General features: G+C 40.7%; 1 protein-coding gene across 11 annotated transcripts in view; it reads left to right on the top strand.

Annotated features, from left to right (window-relative positions):
- PPFIA2 (PTPRF interacting protein alpha 2) overlaps positions 1-27761 on the top strand; it is a 446534-nt gene that overhangs the window by 297895 nt on the left and 120878 nt on the right. For 6 of the 11 annotated variants that reach the window (XM_073651603.1, XM_073651602.1, XM_073651604.1 and 3 more), the window contains 5 exons: positions 2340-2561; positions 3766-3912; positions 7894-8028; positions 23655-23741; positions 24181-24264. In XM_073651603.1, coding sequence (XP_073507704.1) covers positions 2340-2561; positions 3766-3912; positions 7894-8028; positions 23655-23741; positions 24181-24264 — 675 coding nt within the window. The remainder of the gene's footprint in view (positions 1-2339; positions 2562-3765; positions 3913-7893; positions 8029-23654; positions 23742-24180; positions 24265-27761) is intronic. The other 5 variants (XM_073651607.1, XM_073651605.1, XM_073651611.1 and 2 more) reach the window with 1 other exon arrangement.

Below are 27761 nucleotides of genomic sequence, written 5' to 3'. Positions count from 1 at the left end.
GGACCTACCGCCGCCGTATTTTAACTCCCTCCACCTTATATTAACTCCGACATGGCAGGGATACGGCCACGGCAGCTTATTAACACCCCCAGAGTATCCCCGCATGTCAATTTCTGAAAGTTCAAAAGCATTACCGGCGTATAAGACGACCCCAGACTAGACAGAAGATTTTTCAGTCTTCAAAAGTCGTCTTATACGCCGGAATATACGGTATTACTTTTGCTACATCTATACAGCTATAGCATTGAACTCCTATATCAAATCCTGATTCCAAAGCAACAAAAATAATGAAAAAAGCATTCTGATATAGCTGTAGATCTGTAAAATGCTGAACAGAGTAACAGCTGTGTCTTCTGCTAGTATAGATGTTGTTGCCAGATTATTCTAGGGCAGAAAATTCTTTTTAACTCTACCCCCTGCTACAATATTACAGAGTGCAGCCAAGTTCTTTAGGATATGTTTCCTGTCCTATTTATTTGGCATTCTGTTTCACTTTTTTATCTCCTGTCTGACAATATTGTTATGTTTGTTTCCAATCCTCACATGGTCACTTAGAGGGTCTCGTTAAACATCTTGATATTTTTATTCTTTCTGTCAGTTACATTATTGTTGCACTTGTTTTGTATACAAAACCATCTTATAAAGCATTATAATTTAGTATAATAATTCACATCATATTGATGACCTATCCATGGGATAAGTCATCAAAATTAGATATCAGTGGGGGTCCAACACTTGGCCACTGCCACTGATTAGCTGAAAACAGCATCTGTTGTAGCCGAAGATAAGCACATGTTACTGAGCTGGAGAGTGCAGCTCCATTCAATGTGTCTTTTGTATAGGTGGTATTCTGCAGTACTTGGCAGCAGCCACTACACATTGAATGGAGCTGTGATCTGCAGCTCTGTCAAATGTGTTTTTCTACTGTGCGCCTTTTCAGCTGATCGGTGGGGGTGCCCCGTGTTGGACCCCAGTGATGTCATATTGATAACTTATCCTAACGTCAGGTCAAAAATATGGTGCGACACTGGTCACTGGAACTTTTTTAGACTCTAACTTCCAGTTGTTTCAGGAAACAATACAAGTCAAACCCCGACCCTATCTTTTATGTTGAAATGTCTAATGAACCTGTGCAAAAAGCCATTTTGAAGAAAGGGAGCAAGGTTATCTGTATCATCGCCTTCAATGGAAACCTGACTGTGCTGATAAGGAACCTTGCGGAAAACTCCTCCTGAAAGGACAGGAAGTAAGAGTCTAAACAAAGCCACAGTAGCCACTGCAAAAAATTACTAATTTTATTTTTTAATAAAGATTGTGATTTGAAAAAAATATATTGTCAACATTTTATAAAAAAAAATAATGTAACACAAAAACCTGTATTTAACAATAGGTCATTTTTTGATGACAACTTCCCTTTAAAGGGGTTGTTCACCACCTGGACAACCCCTATTTAAATTAAGTAGCCAACCTTGTAAAAAAATAAAAATTAAATATACTCATCTCCCACACCAACGCAGGGTCTCCCAGGGCTCGTGTAACATTGTTATGCCATGTAAGCCCTGCAGTCAATCAGAGGCTAATATTGGGCTGCTGTGTTCTTAGTTCCTTCGGTGGAACCCTGGATAAATAGAAGAAGTGAGACCACTGATTGGTTGCAGGGCTCACGTGGCATAAAAATGTCATGGAAGACCCGGTGGTGACATCGCTGGAACATGGGCGATGCGAAAAGTAAGTATATGTTATTTTTATTTTACAAGTGTGACAAGTAATAGACAGCCACTTTAAATATATTAAAGTTGTTTTTTATGAGCTATGCACTTGTTTACTTGTTTCTTTTGTAAAAGATCATGACCTATAAATGTATAAATGTAAGAATGTTTTCATTCACTAGCAGCAGGAAAGTTACTTTGCTTTCTGTTATTCAATGATTTCATTATATAATGACATGAAAAAAAGTGATAAAGTCTACCATGAAATAAGTACATTACAGAAATTCTTCTATACATTGCAGTGTTAATCATGGGCAGCACACGGAGGGAACACTGATGACATCCATGTGCTGTCTGTGATTTTCATGCATCCATAGATTTGTATTGGTAATTTTGGTCTGTGACACACGGTCCCCAAAAAACCAAACAAGATATATGAAAAACGGACAATTGAATGAGACCTAAACCTGCTTTTGACCTCTGTTTTTTATATTTCATCTAAAAAGTTAATAAGAAGATGTTGATGACTTTCCAAAGTAAAATAATAAACAAAACAACATTTTTATCTGCTTTCCACATTTTTAAACCAATGTAAATGTCTATTTATGTTGTGTCCATTGACATCAACAGAGGTTATCAAATGGGTCCATTGATTCGAATGATGAAGCCAGTCAGATGGTGGAACTTCAAGAGCTGCTGGAGAAGCAAAATTATGAAATGACCCAGATGAAAGAACGTTTATCATCATTGTCAGCACGAGTTGGGGAGGTTGAACAGGAAGCAGAAACTGCAAGAAAAGACCTTGTAAAAACGGAGGAAATGAATACAAAATATCAGAGAGACATTAGGGAGGTAAGGTTATGTACTTTTCAGTTGTTGCATCATATAATACAGTTCCCGTGAGTATCTGTTGATCGTGCATGTTCATTGGATTAGTTCATAAATATCTATGAAATAATCCAATATTCACAGCCAGAACTGTTTATCTCTCTCCCATAGTAATAGCTCTGCTTTACGTCACCTGTCTCATATATTGCATTATTTCTGTGTCCTATTGTGTATAAATATGTGACTCTTCAGATTTTGTGTTATTCTATGCCTGATGAAGAGACCTGAGTAGTCTCGAAAGCTTGCAACTTGTTACCATCTTTTCAGTTAGCCATTAAAAGGTATTAACCACTGAGGACTCTCTAATCTAAATATTTTTCTACAGTGGCAATAAGAATCTCTGATAGGACTCTCATTTGATTGCCTCTCCTACAGTAGCAGGATGGGTAAATTCTCTCCAATAAGGGACAGGTGGAAAATAAGCGCGAAGCCCTTGAATACTGCACTGTAATATTCCTAGTCATTCAAGTTTCTAACATATTGAGGGTCTTAGAGGCATATGCAGTGTCTTATAATGTCTATTTCATTATAGCATGATACAGGGAAAATATATATTTTTGTACCGTGTTAGCCAGTAGATAGAAAAATATTTAGATTTGAGAGTCCTCAGTGGTTAATACCATTAAAGCCATTAAAAGGTATGAACCACTGAGGACTCTCAAATCTAAATCACAGCATGATGAACTTAAAAGGAACTTGTCATCAGATTCATGCTGCCCAAACCATAAGTAGCTTAAATCAGACATTTGCTGCACGATTGCAACCAGAATTTTTTTAGGCTACGTTCCCACAATGAGCTTTCAGTGAGTTTTTGATGTTTCAGATTTCCTGCACCCACTAAGTAAAATAGGTTACTTGGATTTTTTTGAAACTCATCAAAAACTCATTGTGGGAGCTTAGCCTTACTTTAACTAACTGCAACTTCTCTCCTTCTCACCCCAGTTTACTGTCAGGTCTCTCGCAATATGCACACAAACATACGGAGAGGCCTATTAGAGGCCTATTAGTCATGGGGATCAGTGCGGAGAGAAGCCGGCCCAGGACCACATTGGACTAGTCAGCCAAGACACAAAGTCCCCTGTCGGCTTTTCAAAATATGTTTACTCTGAAGCGTTTACCTGCTTGGCCTGCATTTATGAATATTACAATGTACTTCTGTGAATTTTAGGCTATGGCTCAGAAAGAAGATATGGAAGAACGAATCACAACACTTGAGAAGAGATATCTCAGTGCACAGAGGGAATCAACATCCATCCATGATATGAATGATAAGCTGGAAAATGAACTGGCAAATAAAGAAGCTATTTTACGTCAGGTTCAGTATATTTTACAATTTATTGTATGTATTTTAGTAACCCAGAAAATACAAAATTTCACTATCTCTTGCATACCATATAAAAATGTTTAAAACATGCATAGATTTATATAAAACATCCAATAACCCCTACAAGACATATGCCGTACTGATACGTCATATGTCAGGTCCTGTTCTCTGATGCAGGCTCAGAAACAGAGCCTGCATCTTTGCTGGCAGATGATGACTGTGTTATTGAGCCATAATTTACAAATGTTAAATGCTTTTGACCCCCATTAAAAATAAAGCAGTAAAAAAAAATAAACATATGCTCGTAAAAGTCAGATCTATCAAAATAATAACATTAATTAATTCAATCAGGGCACAAAAAAACAAGCCGTTAGCAGTTCCATTACCAAAAATGTAAAACGTTACGGGTCTCAGAATGTGGCAACACAAGCAAAATTTTTTTTTACAAGTTTCTGATTTTTTTTTTTTACCACTTAAATTAAAAAGAAAAAACTATTCTTGTTTGGTATCACCGTAATTTGCCAGGTTTACTGTATAATGAACGCCGTGAAAGCAAAACTCAAAAAAGCATTTGCAGAATTACTTTTTTTCGCGGTTTTGCCAATCTTGGAATTTTTTTCCTGCATTCCATTAGTTCACATAATAAAATTGAAGGTGTCATCTTAAAGTACAACCCATCCCGCAAAAAAAAAATCCTCATACCCCACTGATCAGATGTTGATGGCCTTTCCTATCCTATTCTATTGAGCTTGTAAGTACTATTTTGAAGCTAGCAAGGATCGCTGGTGCTTGCCGTTACCTCATAATCCCAGCTAGCATCAGCGCAGTGCTTAGAAGCTACACAGCAGTGGTGGTCAGTCTCCTAGGCAACAAGCTGTAAACAAAAGAGAAATAAAGTGTTAATATGTCAATTTTGATAAGCAGTAAATTGCAAAAGTGCTTGCTTTTACAAGAACTATCTGACAATATCATCAATCAAGATTGGAAAACCCTTTAAACACTTTGTTTTCTACTTTCCTAACTTTCTTTATTTTTCCTTTGACTGTTGATTTCTTTATTCTCATTCATCACACTTTTGTTCTAATTTTTTAGGCCTCTGTCTACTTTTTCTGTTATTATTTTCCATCTTTACATTTTACTATCTTTCATTTCCTTGTACCTGACTTCTTACCTCTCCTTTTCATCATATTGATTTTCCTTTCATTCTTTTTCTTCTGCTAACATATTGAATTATCAGAGATTGCTACTATGAAAACATATCTCTTGACTCACTTATTAATTCACAGTCTCTTGTGTGTAGTTAGTATGTCTAGGTATCCATTTACCTGTTCTTTCTCAAACGTCCAGTGAGGGTTTCTCTAACTAAATAATACTACCTGCCTTTTAACCAATATGTCCGCTCAATGTAGCTTTCGTCTGCTTTCTGCCAATGCACACGAGTTTAATATACATCAAGAGAATGCCAAGAGTGTGCAAAGCAGTCATCAAAGCAAAAGGTGGCTACTTTGAAGAACCTAGAATATGACATATTTTCAGTTGTTTCACACTTTTTTGTTAAGTATATAATTCCACATGTGTTAATTCATAGTTTTGATGCCTTCAGTGTGAATGTACAATTTTCAAAGTCATGAAAATACAGAAAAATCTTTAAATGAGAAGGTGTGTCCAAACTTTTGGTCTGTACTGTATATAGTAATATTTTTGCCCATTATTTTAAATGATTTTTCTAAATAATAGTGCATTACCTTTGTTGTGCTGACAGCCAGAAAACTAAGTCCCAGATGTGCGCAAACATCAATAACGTTCAGAGTTTCTGATCTAGCATTCAGCTTATTAAAGCTTTTTTTGTTTTCTCTGAAAGGACTGTTTATGATTAGTCCTTTTTAGCATAGTTCATTTGTAATTCTTTAGAACTTCTTCCACATGAAAAGCAAGTGTATACAGAATAAATGCTAATTAGCATTTTTATTCAGATGATGTTTGAAACGTATTGCATATTTTGGGTCATTATATTTTAATATAATTATGATTTAATATGTGTTATTTAGATTTTGCCTATTGGATGATGACACAGACTAAAATTTTAGTTAATGATGAAATTAGTTGCTACTTTAGATTTTCTACAAATATACAGTATTAGATTCTTCAACAGTGAAATTGCTACACCATGAAGGAAAAGACGTGGAATTATGGAAATCATAGGATGGATAGACATGTTACTCATATGCAAATGATGAATAAATGGAACTAAAATTTTTAAAACATCCTGATTTATTCCCTATCAAATGTGAGTGTTATGAGCCGAAATACACACACTTACACAGCTTGGCATGCTATCAGTGAGCATGAATCATTATGAATGGTTGTCTGAGGAATGATCTGCCATGGTGAATGTACTCTGGCATGCAAGTTATCAGAATCCGCTACTGGCAGCTCCCTTTGCATTTGCCGACCAATAATGTCCTAGTTGTGCTCAATGTGAGGCAAGTCCGAAGACACTAAAGGCAATGGCTATACAGTTAGGCTGTGCAGGCTGACATGTTGTCAGGCTAAAAACCAGCTCCTGGGAAAGTTTGGAGAAAAGGCCTTACAACTAGTTTCACTAATGATCCATTGTGTAATGCAAGTAAATTTCGATGTCACAAAACTACATTGCCAAGACTAAGGCCTCAAACAGTGTCTGCATGAACCATCAGAAGAGTTTGTATGACACTGGGCTACAAGCCAGATGTCCAGATACAGGTGTTCCATAACCTGTTACGCCACTGGACTCAAAGTCTATCATAGTGCATAGCAAGACGGCAATGGAATATGGAATGGAGGTCTACCCTTTGCAGCAATGAGTCCTGCTTTGTTCTTGTCTGCAACTATAGCTAGAGTTTGTTCTGGACATTACGTTAGCCATGCCATGAAGAGGCTTTCTTGAGGGAATCTCACAGTGGTCCTTCTCCTGGAACTATGGTGTGGGGTGGCATAATTTATGGTAATAGGAGCTCGCTATTCTTCATTCCATGGTACTTTGATTTTGTCATGAAACCCATTGTACCTCCACTTCTCCAAAGTGTCCCAGGAGTTCCTTTTCAACACAATAATAACAAGTTGCTTACGCTACCATGGCCTGCAGCGTCTCCAGACTTCTCCTATTGAGCACATCAATGGACGTTATTTATTGGTAATTGTAAACTTAGCTGCCAGCAATTATTTGATATCATACCAAGACATGTAGCTACTAAATAAATCGAGATGTTTTGAAAATTTTGTTGCCATCCATCAGTCATTCAATTGTGGAAGTCGGTTTTTAATCGCAACGTTATAACTCAGGCAAATCTTTGGCCACAGTGTACAGGTGACGGATGGCTAAGACGTCATTACTGCAAGATCGGTAAAGACAACTGGAGTGCAAGCGCTGGAGCAGCAGGAGATTCAAGGACAAATAATTTTTATTTCTTTGTTATAACATTTTTCATAACATTACCTACCCTAGAGAAAATTTTGTAAAATTCAAGAAAACCCCCTTAAAGTGGTTGTCCATCTTAAGGAGAAGGTGGCCCACAGGCTGGTAATGTTGTATTGTAGATGGGGCAGCGCCGGTTCAAGCCTGTATACTATGATGGGGGAGGCTGACACTGGACAACAGTGGCTTCCACAGGTGAATTATTTATATATATATATATATATATATATATATATATATATATATATATATATATATATATATATATATATATATATATATATATATATATATATATATATATATATATATATATATATATATATATATATATATGAATTGCCAGCCGGTTGCATAACTCAGCCTAATGACGGACAACCATTTTAACTGTATACGCAAGGAAGTTGTTCTGGTTAAACTTTCCAGCTGTGCAACTTTTCAGAAAAATAGCATTTTTGTAGATTGATTTAACTGATTAATTTTTTTAAACAAAAATGTTTCCTTTTTCTGAAGTGTAGATGGAAGAGAAAAACAGACAACTGCAAGAACGTTTGGAGCTGGCTGAACAGAAACTACAGCAGACTATGAGAAAAGCAGAAACATTGCCGGAAGTGGAAGCAGAGCTGGCTCAGAGAATAGCAGCTCTTACTAAGGTACTAAACCGATAGAAAGTTCCGATGAAGAACTTGTTTGAATTGTTTGCACTGTCCTATTTGCACATTTTTAAGATGGTAGATTTTTTGGGGGGTAAAGATTTAATTATGAAGATATTAGTTACCTATTTTATGTATTTCATTGACTGTAAGCTGCACTGAGCTTTTTTTAATTTTTTTCACAATGACTGCTTGTTTTCACCTAATTTGCACATGAGATGTATCATCTCCTAGTTTTATTTTACTTTATTTTGAATTGTGCATGTTAAATCTTGACAAAATATGTTTAAAAGTAAAAGGGGTTTTACGTTCAAAATCACATTTGGCTTAGTGTACATAAGCGTGGTAATATGTATAGGTGACAAGTTTCATTGATGAGGGTTGAACTTTTTATAAGGTGGTGTTAAGGGTGAAAATTGCACAAAATTTATGAAATTGGCACAGGAGGAATAATTTTGCCACCCATGATGGAATGATTACTATATTTGTTGCATTTAACCAATCCTCTGTGCCCTTTTTCTAGACACTTTTTAACACTATTCGACAGGTTTATTTTAAAAAGAGTGTAAACCAAAGAATAAATTTGTTGCAGGTCTTCACAGTTTTTGAGCAATTTGTGCAACAATTCTGGCTGCATTTTGCTTAGTAAATCACTTCCCCTGTCTTTTCTTTCTATGGATTCTATGCTTTTTTAGCAGCGTAAACTGTGCATTAAACAATCTTGATTATTCAATGAATAAATGAATGGCTAATCCAATGCTTGACTTGATTATACAAGCATGAAATATGTCTATTCAGGACAACTACTATCTATTTGCCATACTAGAGCCAGTGGATTGAGTTATTGGATGGTATACTCTGTGGACCATCATGTAATGCAAAGTCTCTGTAAAATAAAATTACATTAAATAAAGTAATGCCCCCTGATGAAGCAGGGCAAAACGCGCGTTGGGGTGGAGGGACATGTAATCCACACAGTAGTTAAGTTTGTTACTTTCTTTGTATATCTGGCCTGTAATTATTTATGGTGCTCTCCACTACCACTGTGGGTTAAATATACCTGTATTTTATCTGTATACACTATGAGACTAACCGCTGGTCACTACTACTACTACTACTACTGCTAATATATCTTTTCTGGCTTACTATACGTTCCTTTTTTAGATCAACCTTACCATTCTATGTCGTATTTATATTTCAATGTATCAATAAATCTGATAAATAAATAAAACATATTTGATTAAATATGGGGCTCTTTTTCATGTCACTCATATAAACCTGGCTTTGGGCTCAGGTATTTGGTTTACATTGTAGGTTTCTGAGTGTGATCCCCATTATGTTAAATGTGAATTTAGTTGTTTCAGGGTTTTGCGCTTGATATACAGTGAAGAAAAAAAGGGTAACAATGTTTTGAACTTTTGACTTTAAGGCTCCATATCTCACCATACACTACTGCTTTTACCGTGAGAGTACCATCATTTTATAGACCATCATCTTGGCTAGCATGTAAAAGAGACCTGGGATCAGATATCAGTCGAGACATGTTTGAATCTGATCGAGAGCATGCCCAGAAGGATTTAGGCAGTGTTAAAAGCCAAAGGTGGATTTACTAAAATACCAACAAAATAATAAAAATTTAAATTTCGATTTTTAGGAGCAAAACAGTAACAATACAGTGACATGACAAGAATCTGCATAACTAATCATATGCTAAATAGTTGTAAGTCAAATTTATGTATGAGATAGCCAAGATGAAGGTCTATAAAATGATGGTAGTCTCATGTTAGAAGCAGTAGTGAATGGTGAGATATGGAGCCTGAAAGTCAAAGGTTCAAAATATTGTTACCCTTTTGCTCTTCACTGTAATTAAATGTCTACAGAGAAGTATCATTTGCCAGGATATTTAATGTCATGATGACTGAACCTGGTAGGCATATGGTGCTGTAGTATAGTAGAACTACAATAAATTAAGGCAAAAAAATTTACCAATAAATGTTTCTTAATATTTTATCATACTTTGCTCTATAACAAAAGCAAAAAACTTCTTGACTCAAGCAGTTCATGGAGGCAATAAGCCTTTAAAGGTCACGATGCAGCGTCTCAAGCTATGCCTGTAAAGATCTAATTGCTAAGTCTATGGAATGAGCCAAGAAATGCTCTCTCCAAGGCAACCACTCAATTACCAGGACAATTCACATACCACTTACTGAAATATCAGATGGGACTGGTAAACAAATCCAGCAAATTCAGATAGACTGGGCTGCTGTAGAAAAATCTAATAGAATCTAGGATGGTATTAATGAGACTTTTTGAAATATAATTTGAGTGGCTACTTGGGATCTCAGATGTTCAATATCATGGCTGTGTCATCTTCATTTTTATTATGCCATAGGAAATTTGATCAAAATTTCCAATAGGGCGTTTTAGAATTGCTATGATAATTATCATATAGAACTCCAAAAATGCTGATAGTATTGACCACAGATTTCATGTATGGATAAGCGCCATGGTATGAAATTGGAAAATTAGATGTAAATCCCACTAGGGACTAGTTCATGAGTAAGAGTATGTAAGCACTTTCTAAATAGTATCAAATCAATATAATAGAATGTAATGAATTATACAGAAATTGGAGATATTTTACATTTCGCATATAAAAGATCCATAAAAGCAAAAAAGAAATCAATTATATTTATTATTTTTACTGTAAAATTAAGTCCTGTTTCTCTAAGGCCGTTCTCTTTTTAAATGTAACCAATAGTTAGAGAATTTGAGAACTTGAGAAAATGTCTCCCTAGGCTTTTATTGGAGACAATCAATCAATCAATTGTGTTATTCCTAATAGTATCATGCCCTTCATGTTGAAATACACGTAAAGTGGTTATCCAATTCAGGACAACACTTTCTTCATAGCTTCATTCTGAAGCTGAAAAAAAATGCATACCTATCTCCCAGACACGATCAGAAAAAAAATTCCAGCGAAATATAATTCCTGTTATCTTGCAGATAAAACTTCACATTTATTTGGATCGTTAAAAGAGTATATACATAAGACAGGCCTGAATAGAACCAACATGTTTCGGCTCGCAGACAGGCGCCACTCCTCCCATCTCAGTCTGTCTCCAGCTGCAGCCTTCTCTATTCCATCAGAGTAGAAGTCTATAACAATGTCTCGTGACCTCCTGGAGACACAATGGGGTGATCAGAGGAGTGAAGCTAATCCAGGAACTATGTATGCATTTTATGCAGCAGATTGGAACTATTAAGAAGGGGTTGTCCAATTGTGGACAGGCCTTTTAATTTTTGATCATTAAACCATAGTGTTTGGTTTTGTAAGTATCTTATTTATTTTTGTTTACTTTTTAACATTTTTCTAAATTTCCACTACAATGCTTTTCTGTAGCTGATATGTATTGTCTTACAATTAAATGAGAACTGTACTTTTAACAAACTTTATAAATCAATACTACCGGAGATTATAAGAAACTTTGTGTAATATATCTTATACACAAATCTGCTTCCTTCCTCTTCACCCTGCCTCCTGAACTCACCTTCCACTCTGAAAAATCAGCTCAAGTCCGACTTGCTTAGATAATGACTGCCAACTCACTGTGACACCGCAAATTGTATTCAATGGAGAGGGAAGTGGGGAGGAAGGGTGAAGAGCAGGGAGAGGAAACAGGCAAAGGAGGCACAGAAAGATCGTGCAGAGCTCTGTAGCAAGTATTTTACCTCACCCTGGAGCGGCATTCATATCTACGTTGATTAGTATTGCTGTGTAATTTTCTCCATGTTGTTGCTGCTTCTCGCTGCGTGCTAAAAAAAGAAAGAAGAGCAGGAATCCATCTCTGTGTGATGTGATATATACGGGAGAGATCACAGCAGCTAGTCTGTTCCCATCATATCCAATTGCAAATGAACAGATAGAGCCCGTAGAGACAAAACTGGTGAATATGCAGCTTACCGGTCACATAATGGCCAGAAATAGTGTCATTCCTCTTGTACACACACACCTGCTTATTCTAAAAAGTTACTTGAAAGTATGGTTAGCCTTTAACGTAGTCAATACGTGCTAAAAATGTGCATTTTTTGCTATAAAAACCCTTTTCCTCAGGTCCTGTTCACATTTGCATTTTTGTGATTTCTTCTAAGTTACCTTCAGTTTTTATGGTATCTTTGTTGGCTAGATGATAATTCTTCTGTTGCCATTAAGCGTTCTGGAGCCCCAAACAGACCTGTTAAAGTGGATCTTTCATAAGATTTTGCTGCCCTATGTAAGAGAAGCATAGCATGGGAACAGATCTACTCTCATTTTAGCCAAAACAGAACAAAAAAATTGTGCAATTTCACTAAGGCCACAGCCCCAATATCAGTATTTTGGTCAGTATTCGGTCAGTATTTTTTCTCAGGAGTGGGAGCCAAAACCAGGAGTGGGTGATAAATGCAGAGTTGGTGACTTATTTCTATTATACCTTTTCTCTGATTGTTTCTCACCTGGTTTTGGCTCCCACTGCTGAGAAAAAATACTGACCAAATAGTGACCAAATACTCATAGTGAGGCCATGGCCTTAGTCAAATGGCACAATTTTTTGTTCTGTTTTGGTTAATAGGAGAAAGGTTCCCATACTAGCTATCATTTCACATGATAAGCTATAGACCAGGGGTCTCAAACACGCGGCCCGCGGGCCGCATGCGGCCCCTCCGGCTGCTTCTTGCGGCCTGCAGGCACATTGACCCCATAACGATCGCCGCTCTCTCCAGCAGCCGCCGACATCAGCGCTGTAATGCAGTGTATTGCTGCGCAGAGACCGGTTCTCTGCACAGCAATACCCGTGTCAGCCACCAGCCTATCAGAAGCCAGCAGCTGACATCTGCGTCCCAGCGCAGCGGCGTATGACGTCACTGCCATGCGCAGATGTCATCTGCTGGCCTCTGATAGGCTGGTGGCTGACACGGGTATTGCTGTGCAGAGAACCGGTCTCTGCGCAGCAATACACTGCATTACAGCGCTGATGTCGGCAGCTGCTGGAGAGAGCCGCGATCGTTATGGGGTCTGTGCCTGCGGGCCACAGTTACAGAAAGGACGCCGAGGGAACGGAGGACAGGTGAGAATCTTTTTTTTTTTTTCTCTGTCATGTGAAATACAGCACAGGGGACCTGTGTTCAGTATGGGGGGGCACTGTACGCAGTATGGGGGGACTGGGACCCTCAGCACAGTATGGGGGACGGGGACCCTGAGCGCAGTATGAGGGGACGGGGACCCTGAGCGCAGTATGGGGGGACGGGGACCCTGGCGCAGTATGGGGGGACGGGGACCCTGAGCGCAGTATGGGGGACGGGGACCCTGAGCGCAGTATGGGGGGACGGGGACCCTGTGTGCAGTATGGGGGGATAGGGACCCTGTGCGCAGTTTAGGGGGATGGGGACCCTGTGCGCAGTATGCGGGGATGGGGACCCTGTGCGTAGTATGGGGGGACGGGGACCCTGTGCGCTGTATTGCGGGAGGGGGACCCTGTGCGCAGTGTGGGGGGGCCCTGTGCACAGTATGGGGGGGGAGGACGGACCCTGTGCGCAGTATTGGGGGGGACGGACCCTGTGCGCAGTATGGGGGGACCTGGATGGGGGACATGTCTGCAAGATAAGGACCAGGATGGAGGACCATGTCTGCAATATGGGGGACCATGTCTGCAATATGGGGGACCATGTCTGAAATATGGGGGACCTGGATGGGGGACCATGTCTGCAATATGGGGGACCTGGATGGGGGACCATGTCTGCAATATGGGGGACCTGGATGGGGGACCATGTCTGCAATATGGGGGACCTGGATGGGAGACCATGTCTGCAATATGGGGACCATGTCTGCAATATGGGGGACCTGGATGGGAGACCATGTCTGCAATATGGGGACCATGTCTGCAATATGGGGGACCTGGACGGGAGACCATGTCTGCTATGTGGGGGACCATGTCTGCAATATGCGGGACCATGTCTGCAATATGGGGACCATGTCTGCAATAAGGGGGACCTGGATGGGAGACCATGTCTGCAATATGGGGGACCTGGATGGGAGACCATGTCTGCAATGTGGGGGACCTGGATGGGAGACCATGTCTGCAATATGGGGGACCTGGATGCGAGACCATGTCTGCAATATGGGGGACCTGGATGGGAGACCATGTCTGCAATATGGGGGACCTGGATGGGAGACCATGTCTGCAATATGGGGGACCTGGATGGGAGACCATGTCTGCAATATGGGGGACCTGGATGGGAGACCATGTCTGCAATATGAAGGACCTGGATGGGGGACCATGTCTGCAATATGAAGGACCTGGATGGGAGACCATGTCTGCAAGATGAGGACCAGTTCAAAAGGTGTATAGAAAATAAAATGGTATCACTAAAAATGTCACTTTGTCATGCAAATAATGCGGCCCCCCAAATTAAATGTTTTTCTGTGTGTGGCCCATATACCCAGCTGAGTTTGAGACTAGTGTTGAGCCACCCCCGTAGTGTTCGGGTTCGGTTCGGTTCGTCGAACACCGGGATGTTCGAGGAACTGTTCGTCGAACTGTTCGTCGAACACCTTAGAACACCGTCGAACACCGTTAAAACCAATGGCAGGCAAACAAAAACACATAGAAACACATAGAAAACACCTTCAAAGGTGTCCAAAAGCTGACAAACTGCTCAGAAGACGCTTTCTTTAAAAAAGCCGGCCGGCAATTCAGCAGCGGCATACACCGGTACCCGACAATTTAGACAAGAAGGAATAGAGCCTCACACATAGATTAGATAGATAGAAACATGTCAGTCACATATATATGAAGTACAGTGACAGTGTTGCTTACTGTACTTCTCATTTAGTGTAAAGGATTTATTAAAAAAAATAATAGTGTTTTCATGCACTGTCTCTTTAAAAAAGCCGGCCGGCAATTCAGCATCTGTACCCGACAATTTATAACAGACAGAATAGAGCTTCACACATAGATTAGATAGATAGAAACATGTCAGTCACATATATATGAAGTACAGTGACAATGTTGCTTACTGTACTTGTCATTTAGTGTAAAGGATTTATTAAAAAAAATAATAGTGTTTTCATGCACTGTCTCTTTAAAAAAGCCGGCCGGCAATTCAGCATCTGTACCCGACAATTTATAACAGACAGAATAGAGCTTCACACATAGATTAGATAGATAGAAACATGTCAGTCACATATATATGAAGTACAGTGATAGTGTTGGTTACTGTACTTGTCATTTAGTATTAAAATAAAGGATTTATTATTAAAAAAAAATTGGCGTGGGGTTCCCCTTAATTCTGGTCTCTAGCGGAGGTTAAGCAGACAGCTGGGGCAGATGTTTTTAGCCTGGGAAGGGGGTAATACCCACGGAGCTTCCCAGGCTGCTAATATGAGCCACCAGCTGAATATATAGCCTTTACTAGCTATTAAAATAGGGGACCCCCCAAAAAAAATGACGTGGGGTCCCCCCTAATTTAATAGCTAGCAAAGGCTAAGCAGACAGCTGGGGGCTGATATTAATAGCCCAGGAAGGGAGCCATGAATATTGGCCCCCTCCCAGGCTAGAAACACTAGCCGTCAGCCGCCCCAGAAATGGCGCATTCATAGGATGCGCCAATTCTGGCACTTAGCCTCGCTCTTCCACGCTGCCCTGTAGCGGTGGCAGGGGGTAATAGGGCTGGGGTTGATGTCAGCTTATAATGCCAGCTGACTTCAAGCCCAGGTTAGTAATGGAGAGTCGTCTATAAGACACCCCCATTACTAACCCCATAGTCAAAGTTAAAAGAAAACACAAACACCCAGAATAAAGTCCTTTAATTGAAATAAAGACACAATCCTTTATTGTTCTAAATTAAACCATACTTACCATCACGCCCATTCCAGCTGAAGCCAACGATCTCCTGCAATAAAAGAAAAATAATAAAGCAACATCATCCTTACCTTTCCATGGTTCCCACGACAGCTTCAGCTCTGCTACATCGAGATGACAGGCTGGACCGCAGCAGAACGCTGCCATCCAGCCTGTCATCCCGCAGACACTGAGAAGCGCAGGCATGCTTGCGCTCTGCAGTGTCTGGCTGTGACGGCATAAAGATGAGACGAGTTCATGTCCAATGAACTCGGCGCACCTCATGCACGTCACTGACAGCGTGGGAAAATTCTCACGCTGAAGCGCTGAGTGCAGGAGAATTCTTCCACGCTGTCAGTGACGTGCATAAGGTGAGCTCATGTCCAATGAACTCAGCTCACCTCCTGCACGTCACTGACAGCGTGGGAGAATTCTCCTGCACTCAGCGCTTCAGCGTGAGAATTCTCCCACGCTGAAGCGCTGAGTGCAGGAGAATTTTCCCACGCTGTCAGTGACGTGCATAAGGTGAGCTCATGTCCAATGAACTCAGCTCACCTCCTGCACGTCACTGACAGCGTGGGAGAATTCTCCTGCACTCAGCGCTTCAGTGTGAGAATTCTCCCACGCTGAAGCGCTGAGTGCAGGAGAATTTTCCCACGCTGTCAGTGACGTGCATGAGGTGAGCCGAGTTCATTGGACATTAACTCGGCTCATCTGGATGCCCTCACAGAGAGACACTGTGGAGCGCAAGCAAGCCTGCGCTTCTCAGTGTCTGCGGGATGACAGGCTGGATGGCAGCGTTCTGCTGCGGTCCAGCCTGTCATCTCGATGTAGCAGAGCTGAAGCTGTCATGGGAACCATGGAAAGGTAAGGATGAGGTTGCTTTATTATTTTTCTTTTATTTCAGGAGATCGTTGGCTTCAGCTGGAATGGGCGTGACGGTAAGTATGGTTTAATTTAGAACAATAAAGAATTGTGTGTTTATTTCAATTAAAGGACTTTTTTCTGGGTGTTGTGTTTTTTTTAAATACTTTACTACAAATTCATGGTGGTCATGTCTAATATTGGCGTGACCCCATGAATTTTGGGCTTAGGGCCAGCTGATAATGCCAAGCTGGCCCTAACCCCTTTATTAAACAGTGAGCCACCGCATCAGGGCCCTGGATGAGTTGGGTACAGCGCCAGAAGATGGCGCTTCTATGAACGCGCCATTTTCCGGGGTGGCTGCGGACTGCAATTTGCAGCGGGGGTGGCCCAGAAAGCTTGGGTCTCCCTGCGCTGCGGATTCCAGCCCCCAGCTGCATAGTTGTACCTGGCTGGACACAAAAACAGGGCGAAGCCCCACGTCAATTTTCTTTAAATTATTTCATGAAATAATTAAGAAAAAAAGGTCTTCCCTATATTGTTGTGTCCGGTCAGGTACAAATAGGCAGCCGGTGGTTGGGGGCAGCCCGTTCCTGCCTGCTGTACCTGGCTGGACACAAATATAGTGCGAAGCCCCACGTCAATTTTTTTTTAATTATTTCATGAATTTCCTGAAATAATTAAAAAAAATTGAAGTGGGGCTTCGCACTATATTTGTGTCCAGCCAGGTACAGCAGGCAGGAACGGGCTGCCCCCAACCACCAGCTGACTATTTGTACCTGGCCGGACACAACAATATAGGGAAGGCCTTTTTTTCTTAATTATTTCCTGAATTTCATGAAATAATTAAAAAAAAAATACGTGGGGCTTCGCCCTATTTTTGTGTCCAGCCAGGTACAACTAGGCAGCTGGGGGCTGGAATCTGCAGCGCAGGGAGGCCCAAGCTTTCTGGGCCCCCCCCCCCGCTGCAAATTGCAGTCCGCAGCCACCCCGGAAAATGGCGCGTTCATAGAAGCGCCATCTTCTGGCGCTGTACCCAACTCATCCAGGGCCCTGGTGCGGTGGCTCACTGGGTAATAAAGGGTATTATCAGCTGGCCCCAAGCCCAAAATTCATGGGGTGACGCCAGTATTAGACATGACCGCCATGAATTTCTAGTAAAGTATTTAAAAAAAACACAACACCCAGAATAAAGTCCTTTAATTGAAATAAACACCCAATTCTTTATTGTTCTAAATTAAACTATACTTACCATCATGCCCATTCCAGCTGAAGCCAACGATCTCCTGCAATAAAAGAAAAATAATAAACCAACCTCATCCTTACCTTTCCATGGTTCCCACGACAGCTTCAGCTCTGCTACATCGAGATGACAGGCTGGACCGCAGCAGAATGCTGCCATCCAGCCTGTCATGCCGCAGACACTGAGAAGAGCAGGCATGCTTGCGCTCCTCAGTGTCTCTCTGTGACGTCATCCAGATGAGCCGAGTTCATGTCAAATGAACTCGGCTCACCTCATGCACGTCACTGACAGCGTGGGAAAATTCTCACGCTGAAGTGCTGAGTGCAGGAGAATTCTCCCACGCTGTCAGTGACGTGCATGAGGTGAGCTCATGTCCAATGAACTCAGCTCACCTCATGCACCTCACTGACAGCGTGGGAAAATTCTCCTGCACTCAGCGCTTCAGCGTGAGAATTTTCCCACGCTGTCAGTGACGTGCATGAGGTGAGCCGAGTTCATTGGACATGATCTCGGCTCATCTGGATGACGTCACAGAGAGACACTGAGGAGCGCAAGCATGCCTGCTCTTCTCAGTGTCTGCGGGATGACAGGCTGGATGGCGGCGTTCTGCTGCAGTCCAGCCTGTCATCTCGATGTAGCAGAGCTGAAGCTGTCCTGGGAACCATGGAAAGGTAAGGATGATGTTGCTTTATTATTTTTCTTTTATTGCAGGAGATCGTTGGCTTCAGCTGGAATGGGCGTGACGGTAAGTATGGTTTAATTTAGAACAATAAAGAATTGTGTCTTTATTTCAATTAAAGGACTTTATTCTGGGTGTTTGTGTTTTCTTTTAACTTTGACTATGGGGTTAGTAATGGGGGTGTCTTATAGACACCTCTCCATTACTAACCTGGGCTTGATGTCAGCTGGCATTATAAGCGGACATCAACCCCAGCCCTATTACCCCCTGCCACCGCACCAGGGCAGCGTGGAAGAGCGAGGCTAAGTGCCAGAATTGGCGCATCCTATGAATGCGCCATTTCTGGGGCGGCTGACGGCTGGTGTTTCTAGCCTGGGAGGGGGCCAATATTCATGGCTCCCTTCCTGGGCTATTAATATCAGCCCCCAGCTGTCTGCCTAGCCTTTGCTAGCTATTAAATTAGGGGGACCTCACTTCATTTTTTTGGGGGGGTCCCCCATTTTAATAGCTAGTAAAGGCTATATATTCAGCTGGGGGCTGATATTAGTAGCCTGGGAAGCTCCGTGGGTATTACCCCCTTCCCAGGCTTCAAACATCTGCCCCAGCTGTCTGCTTAACCTCCGCTAGAGCCTAAAATTAAGGGGAACCCCACGACAATTTTTTTAATAATAAATCCTTTATTTTAATACTAAATGACAAGTACAGTAACCAACACTATCACTGTACTTCATATATATGTGACTGACATGTTTCTATCTATCTCATCTATGTGTGAAGCTCTATTCTGTCTGTTATAAATTGTTGGGTACAGATGCTGAATTGCCGGCCGGCTTTCTTAAAGAGACGGTGCATGAAAACACTATTATTTTTTTTAATAAATCCTTTACACTAAATGACAAGTACAGTAAGCAACACTGTCACTGTACTTCATATATATGTGACTGACATGTTTCTATCTATCTAATCTATGTGTGATTCTCTATTCCTTCTATTCTAAATTGTTGGGTACAGATGCTGAATTGCCGGCCGGCTTTTTTAAAGAGACGGTGCATGAAAACACTATTATTTTTTTGATAAATCCTTTACACTAAATGACAAGTACAGTAATCAACACTGTCACTGTACTTCATATATATGTGACTGACATGTTTCTATCTATCTAATCTATGTGTGATTCTCTATTCCTTCTATTCTAAATTGTCGGGTACCGCTGCTGAATTGCCGGCCGGCTTTTTTAAAGAGACGGTGCATGAAAACACTATTATTTTTTTTGATAAATCCTTTACGCTAAATGACAAGTACAGTAAGCAGCACTTTCACTGTACTTCGTATATATGTGGCTGACATGTTTATATCTATCTAATCTATGTGTGAAGCTCTATTCTTTCGGTTCTAAATTGTCGGGTACCGGTGTATGCCGCTGCTGAATTGCCGGCTTTTCGTGTTTCACTGTGAGCACAGTTCCCATCGATTTGGGCAATCACTCTAATGCCACAACCACCATGGCTGTGGCATTACAGTGAGTGGCAGACAATCCCTGCATGATTGGTGCTCTAAATAGCGCCAGACATGCAGGACACGCTTTTGGTGCACGAACAGTTATCGAACATAACCTCGAACAGCCGAATTTTTTGCAAATCGTTCGGGTTCGTCGAACAACTCGAACACCGCCCAAAACAGCTCGAATTTGAGATTGGCGAACAGTTCTAGTCGAACACCGCTCATCTCTATTTGAGACCCCTGCTATAGACGGATGCATGTAAAATTTACTGATCTTTAGCATAAGGCAGGTCCGGTCTACAGACCTCATATACCACCTACAAAACCACCACCAATAATAGTTATATTTACATTGACATTTTCGGGCAGTAAATTTGGAGCTCCTCCAAAGTTGTCCAAGTCCTACATCACTGCTGCCTCTCTGGACATGCACAAGGCAACGATAAAGCCAGGGACATACAGTGCCTACAAGTAGTATTCAACCCCCTGCAGATTTAGCTGGTTGACACATGCGGAATTAACTTGGCATTGTGACATTTGTACTGTAGATCAGCCTGGAAGTGGGAAATGCACTGCAGCAAATTTTTTTTTTTTTTTTTTTTTTAAACGTTAAAAGTTAATTCAGAGTGTCATTTATTATTCAACTCCTCAAACCACAAGAATTCTGTTTGGTCCACCTAAAGTATTAAGAAGTAGTTCAGGCACCAAGAATAATGAGCTTCACATGTGTGGATTAAAGATCTCTTTTGCCAGCCTTTTCTGACTATTTAAGACCCTCCCCAAACTTGTGAACAGCACTCAGACATGGTCAACATGGGAAAGACAAAGGAGCATTCCAAGGCCATCAGAGACAAGATCGTGGAGGGTCACAAGGCTGGCAAGGGGTACAAAACCCTTTCCAAGGAGTTCGGCCTACCTGTCTCCACTGTTGGGAGCATCATCCGTAAGTGGAAGGCTTATGGAACTACTGTTAGCCTTCCACGGCCAGGACAGCCTTTGAAAGTGTCCTCCCGTGCCAAGGCCAGGCTTGTCCGAAGAGTCAAGGCTAACCCAAGGACAACAAGGAAGGAGCTCCGGGAAGATCTCATGGCAGTGGGGACATTGGTTTCAGTCAATACCATAAGTAACATACTCCACCGCAATGGTCTCCATTCCAGACGAGCCCGTAAGGTACCTTTACTTTCAAAGCGTCATGTCAAGGCTCGTCTACAGTTTGCTCATGATCACTTGGAGGACTCTGAGACAGACTGGTTCAAGGTTCTATGGTCTGATGAGACCAAGATCGAGATCTTTGGTGCCAACCACACACGTGACGTTTGGAGACTGGATGGCACTGCATACGACCCCAAGAATACCATCCCTACAGTCAAGCATGGTGGTGGCAGCATCATGCTGTGGGGCTGTTTCTCTGCCAAGGGGCCTGGCCATCTGGTCCGCATCCATGGGAAGATGGATAGCACGGCCTACCTGGAGATTTTGGCCAAGAACCTCCGCTCCTCCATCAAGGATCTTAAGATGGGTCGTAATTTCATCTTCCAACAAGACAACGACCCAAAGCACACAGCCAAGAAAACCAAGGCCTGGTTCAAGAGGGAAAAAGTCAAGGTGTTGGAGTGGCCTAGTCAGTCTCCTGACCTTAACCCAATTGAAAACTTGTGGAAGGAGCTGAAGAATAAAGTCCACATAAGACACCCAAAGAACCTTGATAACTTGGAGAAGATCTGCATGGAGGAGTGGGCCAAGATAACTCCCTAGACCTGTGCCGGCCTGATCAGGTCTTATAAAAGACGATTATTAGCTGTAATTGCAAACAAGGGTTATTCCACAAAATATTAAACATAGGGGTTGTTTAATAATTGACCCACACTTTTATGTTTAAAATTTAATAAAATTCAACTGAGCAACATTACTTTTTGGTTTGTAAGATTTATGCTTCTGTTCATAAAACCTACTCTCGTTTGCAGTTTGAAGGCTCTAACTTATTTGCATCTTATCAAACCAGCTAAATCTGCAGGGGGTTGAATACTACTTGTAGGCACTGTACATCCAGCTTAATTGCGCAAACCCAGGGAGGGAGAACTTCACTCTTACGTGCGATATTTGAAAAGAGTCAACGTTGCTCTTGCAAATCATATCACTCATGCCTCCAGGGCGTTCTTACATGATTAGATGCAGATAAATCGTTTCCATTACACACACCATGATTAGATGGAGAGTTAAGGCCCCGTCACACATAACGAGATCGCTAGCGAGATCGTTATTACGTCACGGTTTTGGGATCGCTGGAGAGTCGTTTCGTGATCGCTGGGGAGCTGTCAAACATGCAGAACTTCCCAACGATTTTGGCCGCCCCAGCGATCTAACTAACGATCTCGGCGGTCGTTGGGACGCTTTCACACAGCAGCTATTTCAACGATCCACACCTTGATAGGGACTGTACTGTGTCACAAAGGCGTGCATAAAATTACTTTTCCGCGCCCCCTCATTTCCGATTGGTGGACGCTACTGCGTTCTGATTGGGAGGCTTTGGTCGCTACAACGATCTGCAAAATCAGGACTCAGTCGAATGAACGGATATCAACAGCCCGGAGAATTCTGCTAGGATCTGCAATCCAGCACGAGGTCAGAAACAAAGGATGGAATCGCTATTCTGTTGCCTTCTTTATGCACGGCGGAAAATGAGAACGCTGTAGCGACCACCAATCGGGGACGAGGGGCGCGGAAAAGTCCAATTTATGCATGCCTACCTGTCTCAGTTCTGAATCGCTAACGAGGTCATTGATAAGGTGTCAAATACAGCGATGCACACTGCCCAGCGGGAGCGCAACGACCCAGGAATGGTCCAGGAAGCTTTGTAACGATCAGCGATCTCACAGCAGGGGCCTGATCGTTGATACCTGTCAGACATAACGAGATCTCTAGCAAGATCGCTATTGTGTCACAAAAACCGTGACGTATCAACGATCTCGCTAGCGATCTCGTTATGTGTGATGGGGCCTTTAGTCCAGGGTAATCAGCGCCCCCACACTTCCCCGACTAGTCAACCTCTAATTTGCTTAGCACAAGTGTAGCTTCAAAGTTAATTTACATTAATTTGGCTATTGCTAAACCACATGACCGGCTAGTTAGAATTCAGGGAAAGGTTGCTATACAGAGATGGTGGAGGTTTGGGTCGGCTAGGACTACTGTAAGGTTCCCTTTAATTATTGGCTCCCTAACAACTGAAAGCTGTGATGCTAGTGTGAACAGAGCTTGAGGGAATTGGCTGTCAACATAAACAGGAGCACACATCATTCCATTATTTTAGCCTTGGATTACTTCAGTTTGCTGTTTATTATTTTTAGTCTCTTATCCCTAAAATTGACATTGTCACATATTTTACTTTTAAGCATTTTGTGTTTTTCTTTAGCCTTTTATTCTGGTTTTATCAACTTTGTCCCTCTCCTTTTCCTTGACTTGTTAGTCTGATCCAAGCTCTTCTACTTCATCTGATGATTATCAATATGTAATGGAAGCTAAGCTACAAGAAATGGTCTCCATACGCAGGAAGGTAGTCCTACAGGACTTTACTTTCTATTGCTAAATAGAATCCATCTGATTTTGTTTTCTTTTAATCTTTTGTTTTTTCCTTTCTTTTTTGGTTGCTTTAATTATTGATAATCGACCATCATGCAGTTTAGTGCTTTAGGGGCTTATGATTTTTAATATGAGGTTTGTTTTCAAACCATGCACAGTCTGCATGTTACATTTGGCTGACTTCATTGCTCATAAATAAAGCCAAAGTCTTGCTAGCGCTTGGATGTAGCAGGCCTCTATTAGCTGACACATTTCAAGCAATGCTGTCCAGCTGCCTGCTTCTGTACTATTTCTTTTACTAGAGTAAGTTTGCGGTTGGTAGTAGCTTGCTTCTGTCTTGTACCTTATTTGAGGAACACATCACCAACCTGAGTGCACACATTTCAGATCAGCTCCTTATGTTTTTTTCATAGGCAGAAGAAAGACATGGGAATATCGAGGAACGAATGAGGCACCTGGAAACACAGCTTGAAGAAAAGAACCAAGAACTTCAGCGGGTATGTATAATTGTCAATGAAGGTGTAGTAAATAACATGTTGCTCTATAAGTTATTTCTGAATTTTGATCCCTCAGCATTAAAGGAAAACCATATACTGTAAATGCCATTTGTTGAACATGCAAATATGTTTTATGCTCAGCAGTGACCATTGCGACACTTTGTGGGTCAAAATTACCACCAAATTTAAGCAAAAAAATGCTTCTATGTAAACTGAATCCGTCACCAGGCTTTTTCTACCCTATCTGAGAGCACATGATAAAATTTCAGAGACCCTGATTTCAGCGTTGTATCACTTACTGGACTGCGTGCTGTCAGTTTGATATAATCGAAATATGGTTTGGGGTTATCATCTCTTTCATAAACACACTGAATGTATGCATATGCCTAAAATAAATTTAAAGGGGTGTTTTGTATTTTTTCTCATTCTTTTTCTACAATAGAAAATCATAAAAATTATTAATATACATAGATGTAAAGTTTTCCTCACAAATCTTTATAGCACATAACATGTCAGTCATGTGACCAACCCATTTACTGTGGCCCTTGTTATTCAGGTAACCATGTCCACATATCTGACAGGTTAATAATGGTTTACTGAGTAACAGAATTTATCATGCATTTATTTCTACAGCAACATTTCATCATCATGTACTGTTCTCACTATGTCTGTATGTACATGTATGTGCAGAAGCATCTCTTACATTGTTCTCACTATGTCTGTATGTAAATGTATGTGCAGAAGCATCTCTTACATTGTTCTCACTATGTCTGTATGTACATGTATGTGCAGAAGCATCTCTTACATTGTTCTCACTATGTCTGTATGTACATGTATGTGCAGAAGCATCTCTTATATTGTTCTCACTATGTCTGTATGTAAATGAATGTGCAGAAGCATCTCTTATATTGTTCTCACTATGTCTGTATGTAAATGTATGTGCAGAAGCATCTCTTATATTGTTCTCACTATGTCTGTATGTACATGTATGTGCAGAAGCATCTCTTATATTGTTCTCACTATGTCTGTATGTACATGTATGTGCAGAAGCATCTCTTATATTGTTCTCACTATGTCTGTATGTACATGTATGTGCAGAAGCATCTCTTATATTGTTCTCACTATGTCTGTATGTAAATGTATGTGCAGAAGCATCTCTTACATTGTTCTCACTATGTCTGTATGTACATGTATGTGCAGAAGCATCTCTTATATTGTTCTCACTGTCTGTATGTACATGTATGTGCAGAAGCATCTCTTATATTGTTCTCACTATGTCTGTATGTACATGTATGTGCAGAAGCATCTCTTATATTGTTCTCACTATGTCTGTATGTACATGTATGTGCAGAAGCATCTCTTATATTGTTCTCACTATGTCTGTATGTACATGTATGTGCAGAAGCATCTCTTATATTGTTCTCACTATGTCTGTATGTACATGTATGTGCAGAAGCATCTCTTATATTGTTCTCACTATGTCTGTATGTACATGTATGTGCAGAAGCATCTCTTATATTGTTCTCACTATGTCTGTATGTAAATGTATGTGCAGAAGCATCTCTTATATTGTTCTCACTGTCTGTATGTACATGTATATGCAGAAGCATCTCTTATATTGTTCTCACTATGTCTGTATGTACATGTATGTGCAGAAGCATCTCTTACATTGTTCTCACTATGTCTGTATGTACATGTATGTGCAGAAGCATCTCTTATATTGTTCTCACTGTCTGTATGTACATGTATGTGCAGAAGCATCTCTTATATTGTTCTCACTATGTCTGTATGTACATGTATGTGCAGAAGCATCTCTTATATTGTTCTCACTATGTCTGTATGTACATGTATGTGCAGAAGCATCTCTTATAATGTTCTCACTATGTCTGTATGTACATGTATGTGCAGAAGCATCTCTTATATTGTTCTCACTATGTCTGTATGTACATGTATGTGCAGAAGCATCTCTTATAATGTTCTCACTATGTCTGTATGTACATGTATGTGCAGAAGCATCTCTTATATTGTTCTCACTATGTCTGTATGTACATGTATGTGCAGAAGCATCTCTTATATTGTTCTCACTATGTCTGTATGTAAATGTATGTGCAGAAGCATCTCTTATATTGTTCTCACTGTCTGTATGTACATGTATGTGCAGAAGCATCTCTTATATTGTTCTCACTATGTCTGTATGTACATGTATGTGCAGAAGCATCTCTTATATTGTTCTCACTATGTCTGTATGTACATGTATGTGCAGAAGCATCTCTTACATTGTTCTCACTATGTCTGTATGTACATGTATGTGCAGAAGCATCTCTTATATTGTTCTCACTGTCTGTATGTACATGTATGTGCAGAAGCATCTCTTATATTGTTCTCACTATGTCTGTATGTACATGTATGTGCAGAAGCATCTCTTATATTGTTCTCACTATGTCTGTATGTACATGTATGTGCAGAAGCATCTCTTACATTGTTCTCACTATGTCTGTATGTACATGTATGTGCAGAAGCATCTCTTATATTGTTCTCACTGTCTGTATGTACATGTATGTGCAGAAGCATCTCTTATATTGTTCTCACTATGTCTGTATGTACATGTATGTGCAGAAGCATCTCTTATATTGTTCTCACTATGTCTGTATGTAAATGTATGTGCAGAAGCATCTCTTATATTGTTCTCACTATGTCTGTATGTACATGTATGTGCAGAAGCATCTCTTATATTGTTCTCACTATGTCTGTATGTACATGTATGTGCAGAAGCATCTCTTATATTGTTCTCACTATGTCTGTATGTACATGTATGTGCAGAAGCATCTCTTATATTGTTCTCACTATGTCTGTATGTACATGTATGTGCAGAAGCATCTCTTATATTGTTCTCACTATGTCTGTATGTAAATGTATGTGCAGAAGCATCTCTTATATTGTTCTCACTGTCTGTATGTACATGTATTTGCAGAAGCATCTCTTATATTGTTCTCACTATGTCTGTATGTACATGTATGTGCAGAAGCATCTCTTATATTGTTCTCACTATGTCTGTATGTACATGTATGTGCAGAAGCATCTCTTACATTGTTCTCACTATGTCTGTATGTACATGTATGTGCAGAAGCATCTCTTATATTGTTCTCACTGTCTGTATGTACATGTATGTGCAGAAGCATCTCTTATATTGTTCTCACTATGTCTGTATGTACATGTATGTGCAGAAGCATCTCTTATATTGTTCTCACTATGTCTGTATGTACATGTATGTGCAGAAGCATCTCTTATAATGTTCTCACTATGTCTGTATGTACATGTATGTGCAGAAGCATCTCTTATATTGTTCTCACTATGTCTGTATGTACATGTATGTGCATAAGCATCTCTTATAATGTTCTCACTATGTCTGTATGTACATGTATGTGCAGAAGCATCTCTTATATTGTTCTCACTATGTCTGTATGTACATGTATGTGCAGAAGCATCTCTTATATTGT

The sequence above is a fragment of the Phyllobates terribilis genome, unplaced genomic scaffold (assembly GCF_046119375.1).
Source record: "Phyllobates terribilis strain yellow unplaced genomic scaffold, ASM4611937v1 Scaffold_11__3_contigs__length_659146591, whole genome shotgun sequence".
In the NCBI taxonomy this organism is placed as follows: Eukaryota; Metazoa; Chordata; class Amphibia; order Anura; family Dendrobatidae; genus Phyllobates; species Phyllobates terribilis.
This window is presented reverse-complemented; position numbering and strand designations above follow the sequence as displayed.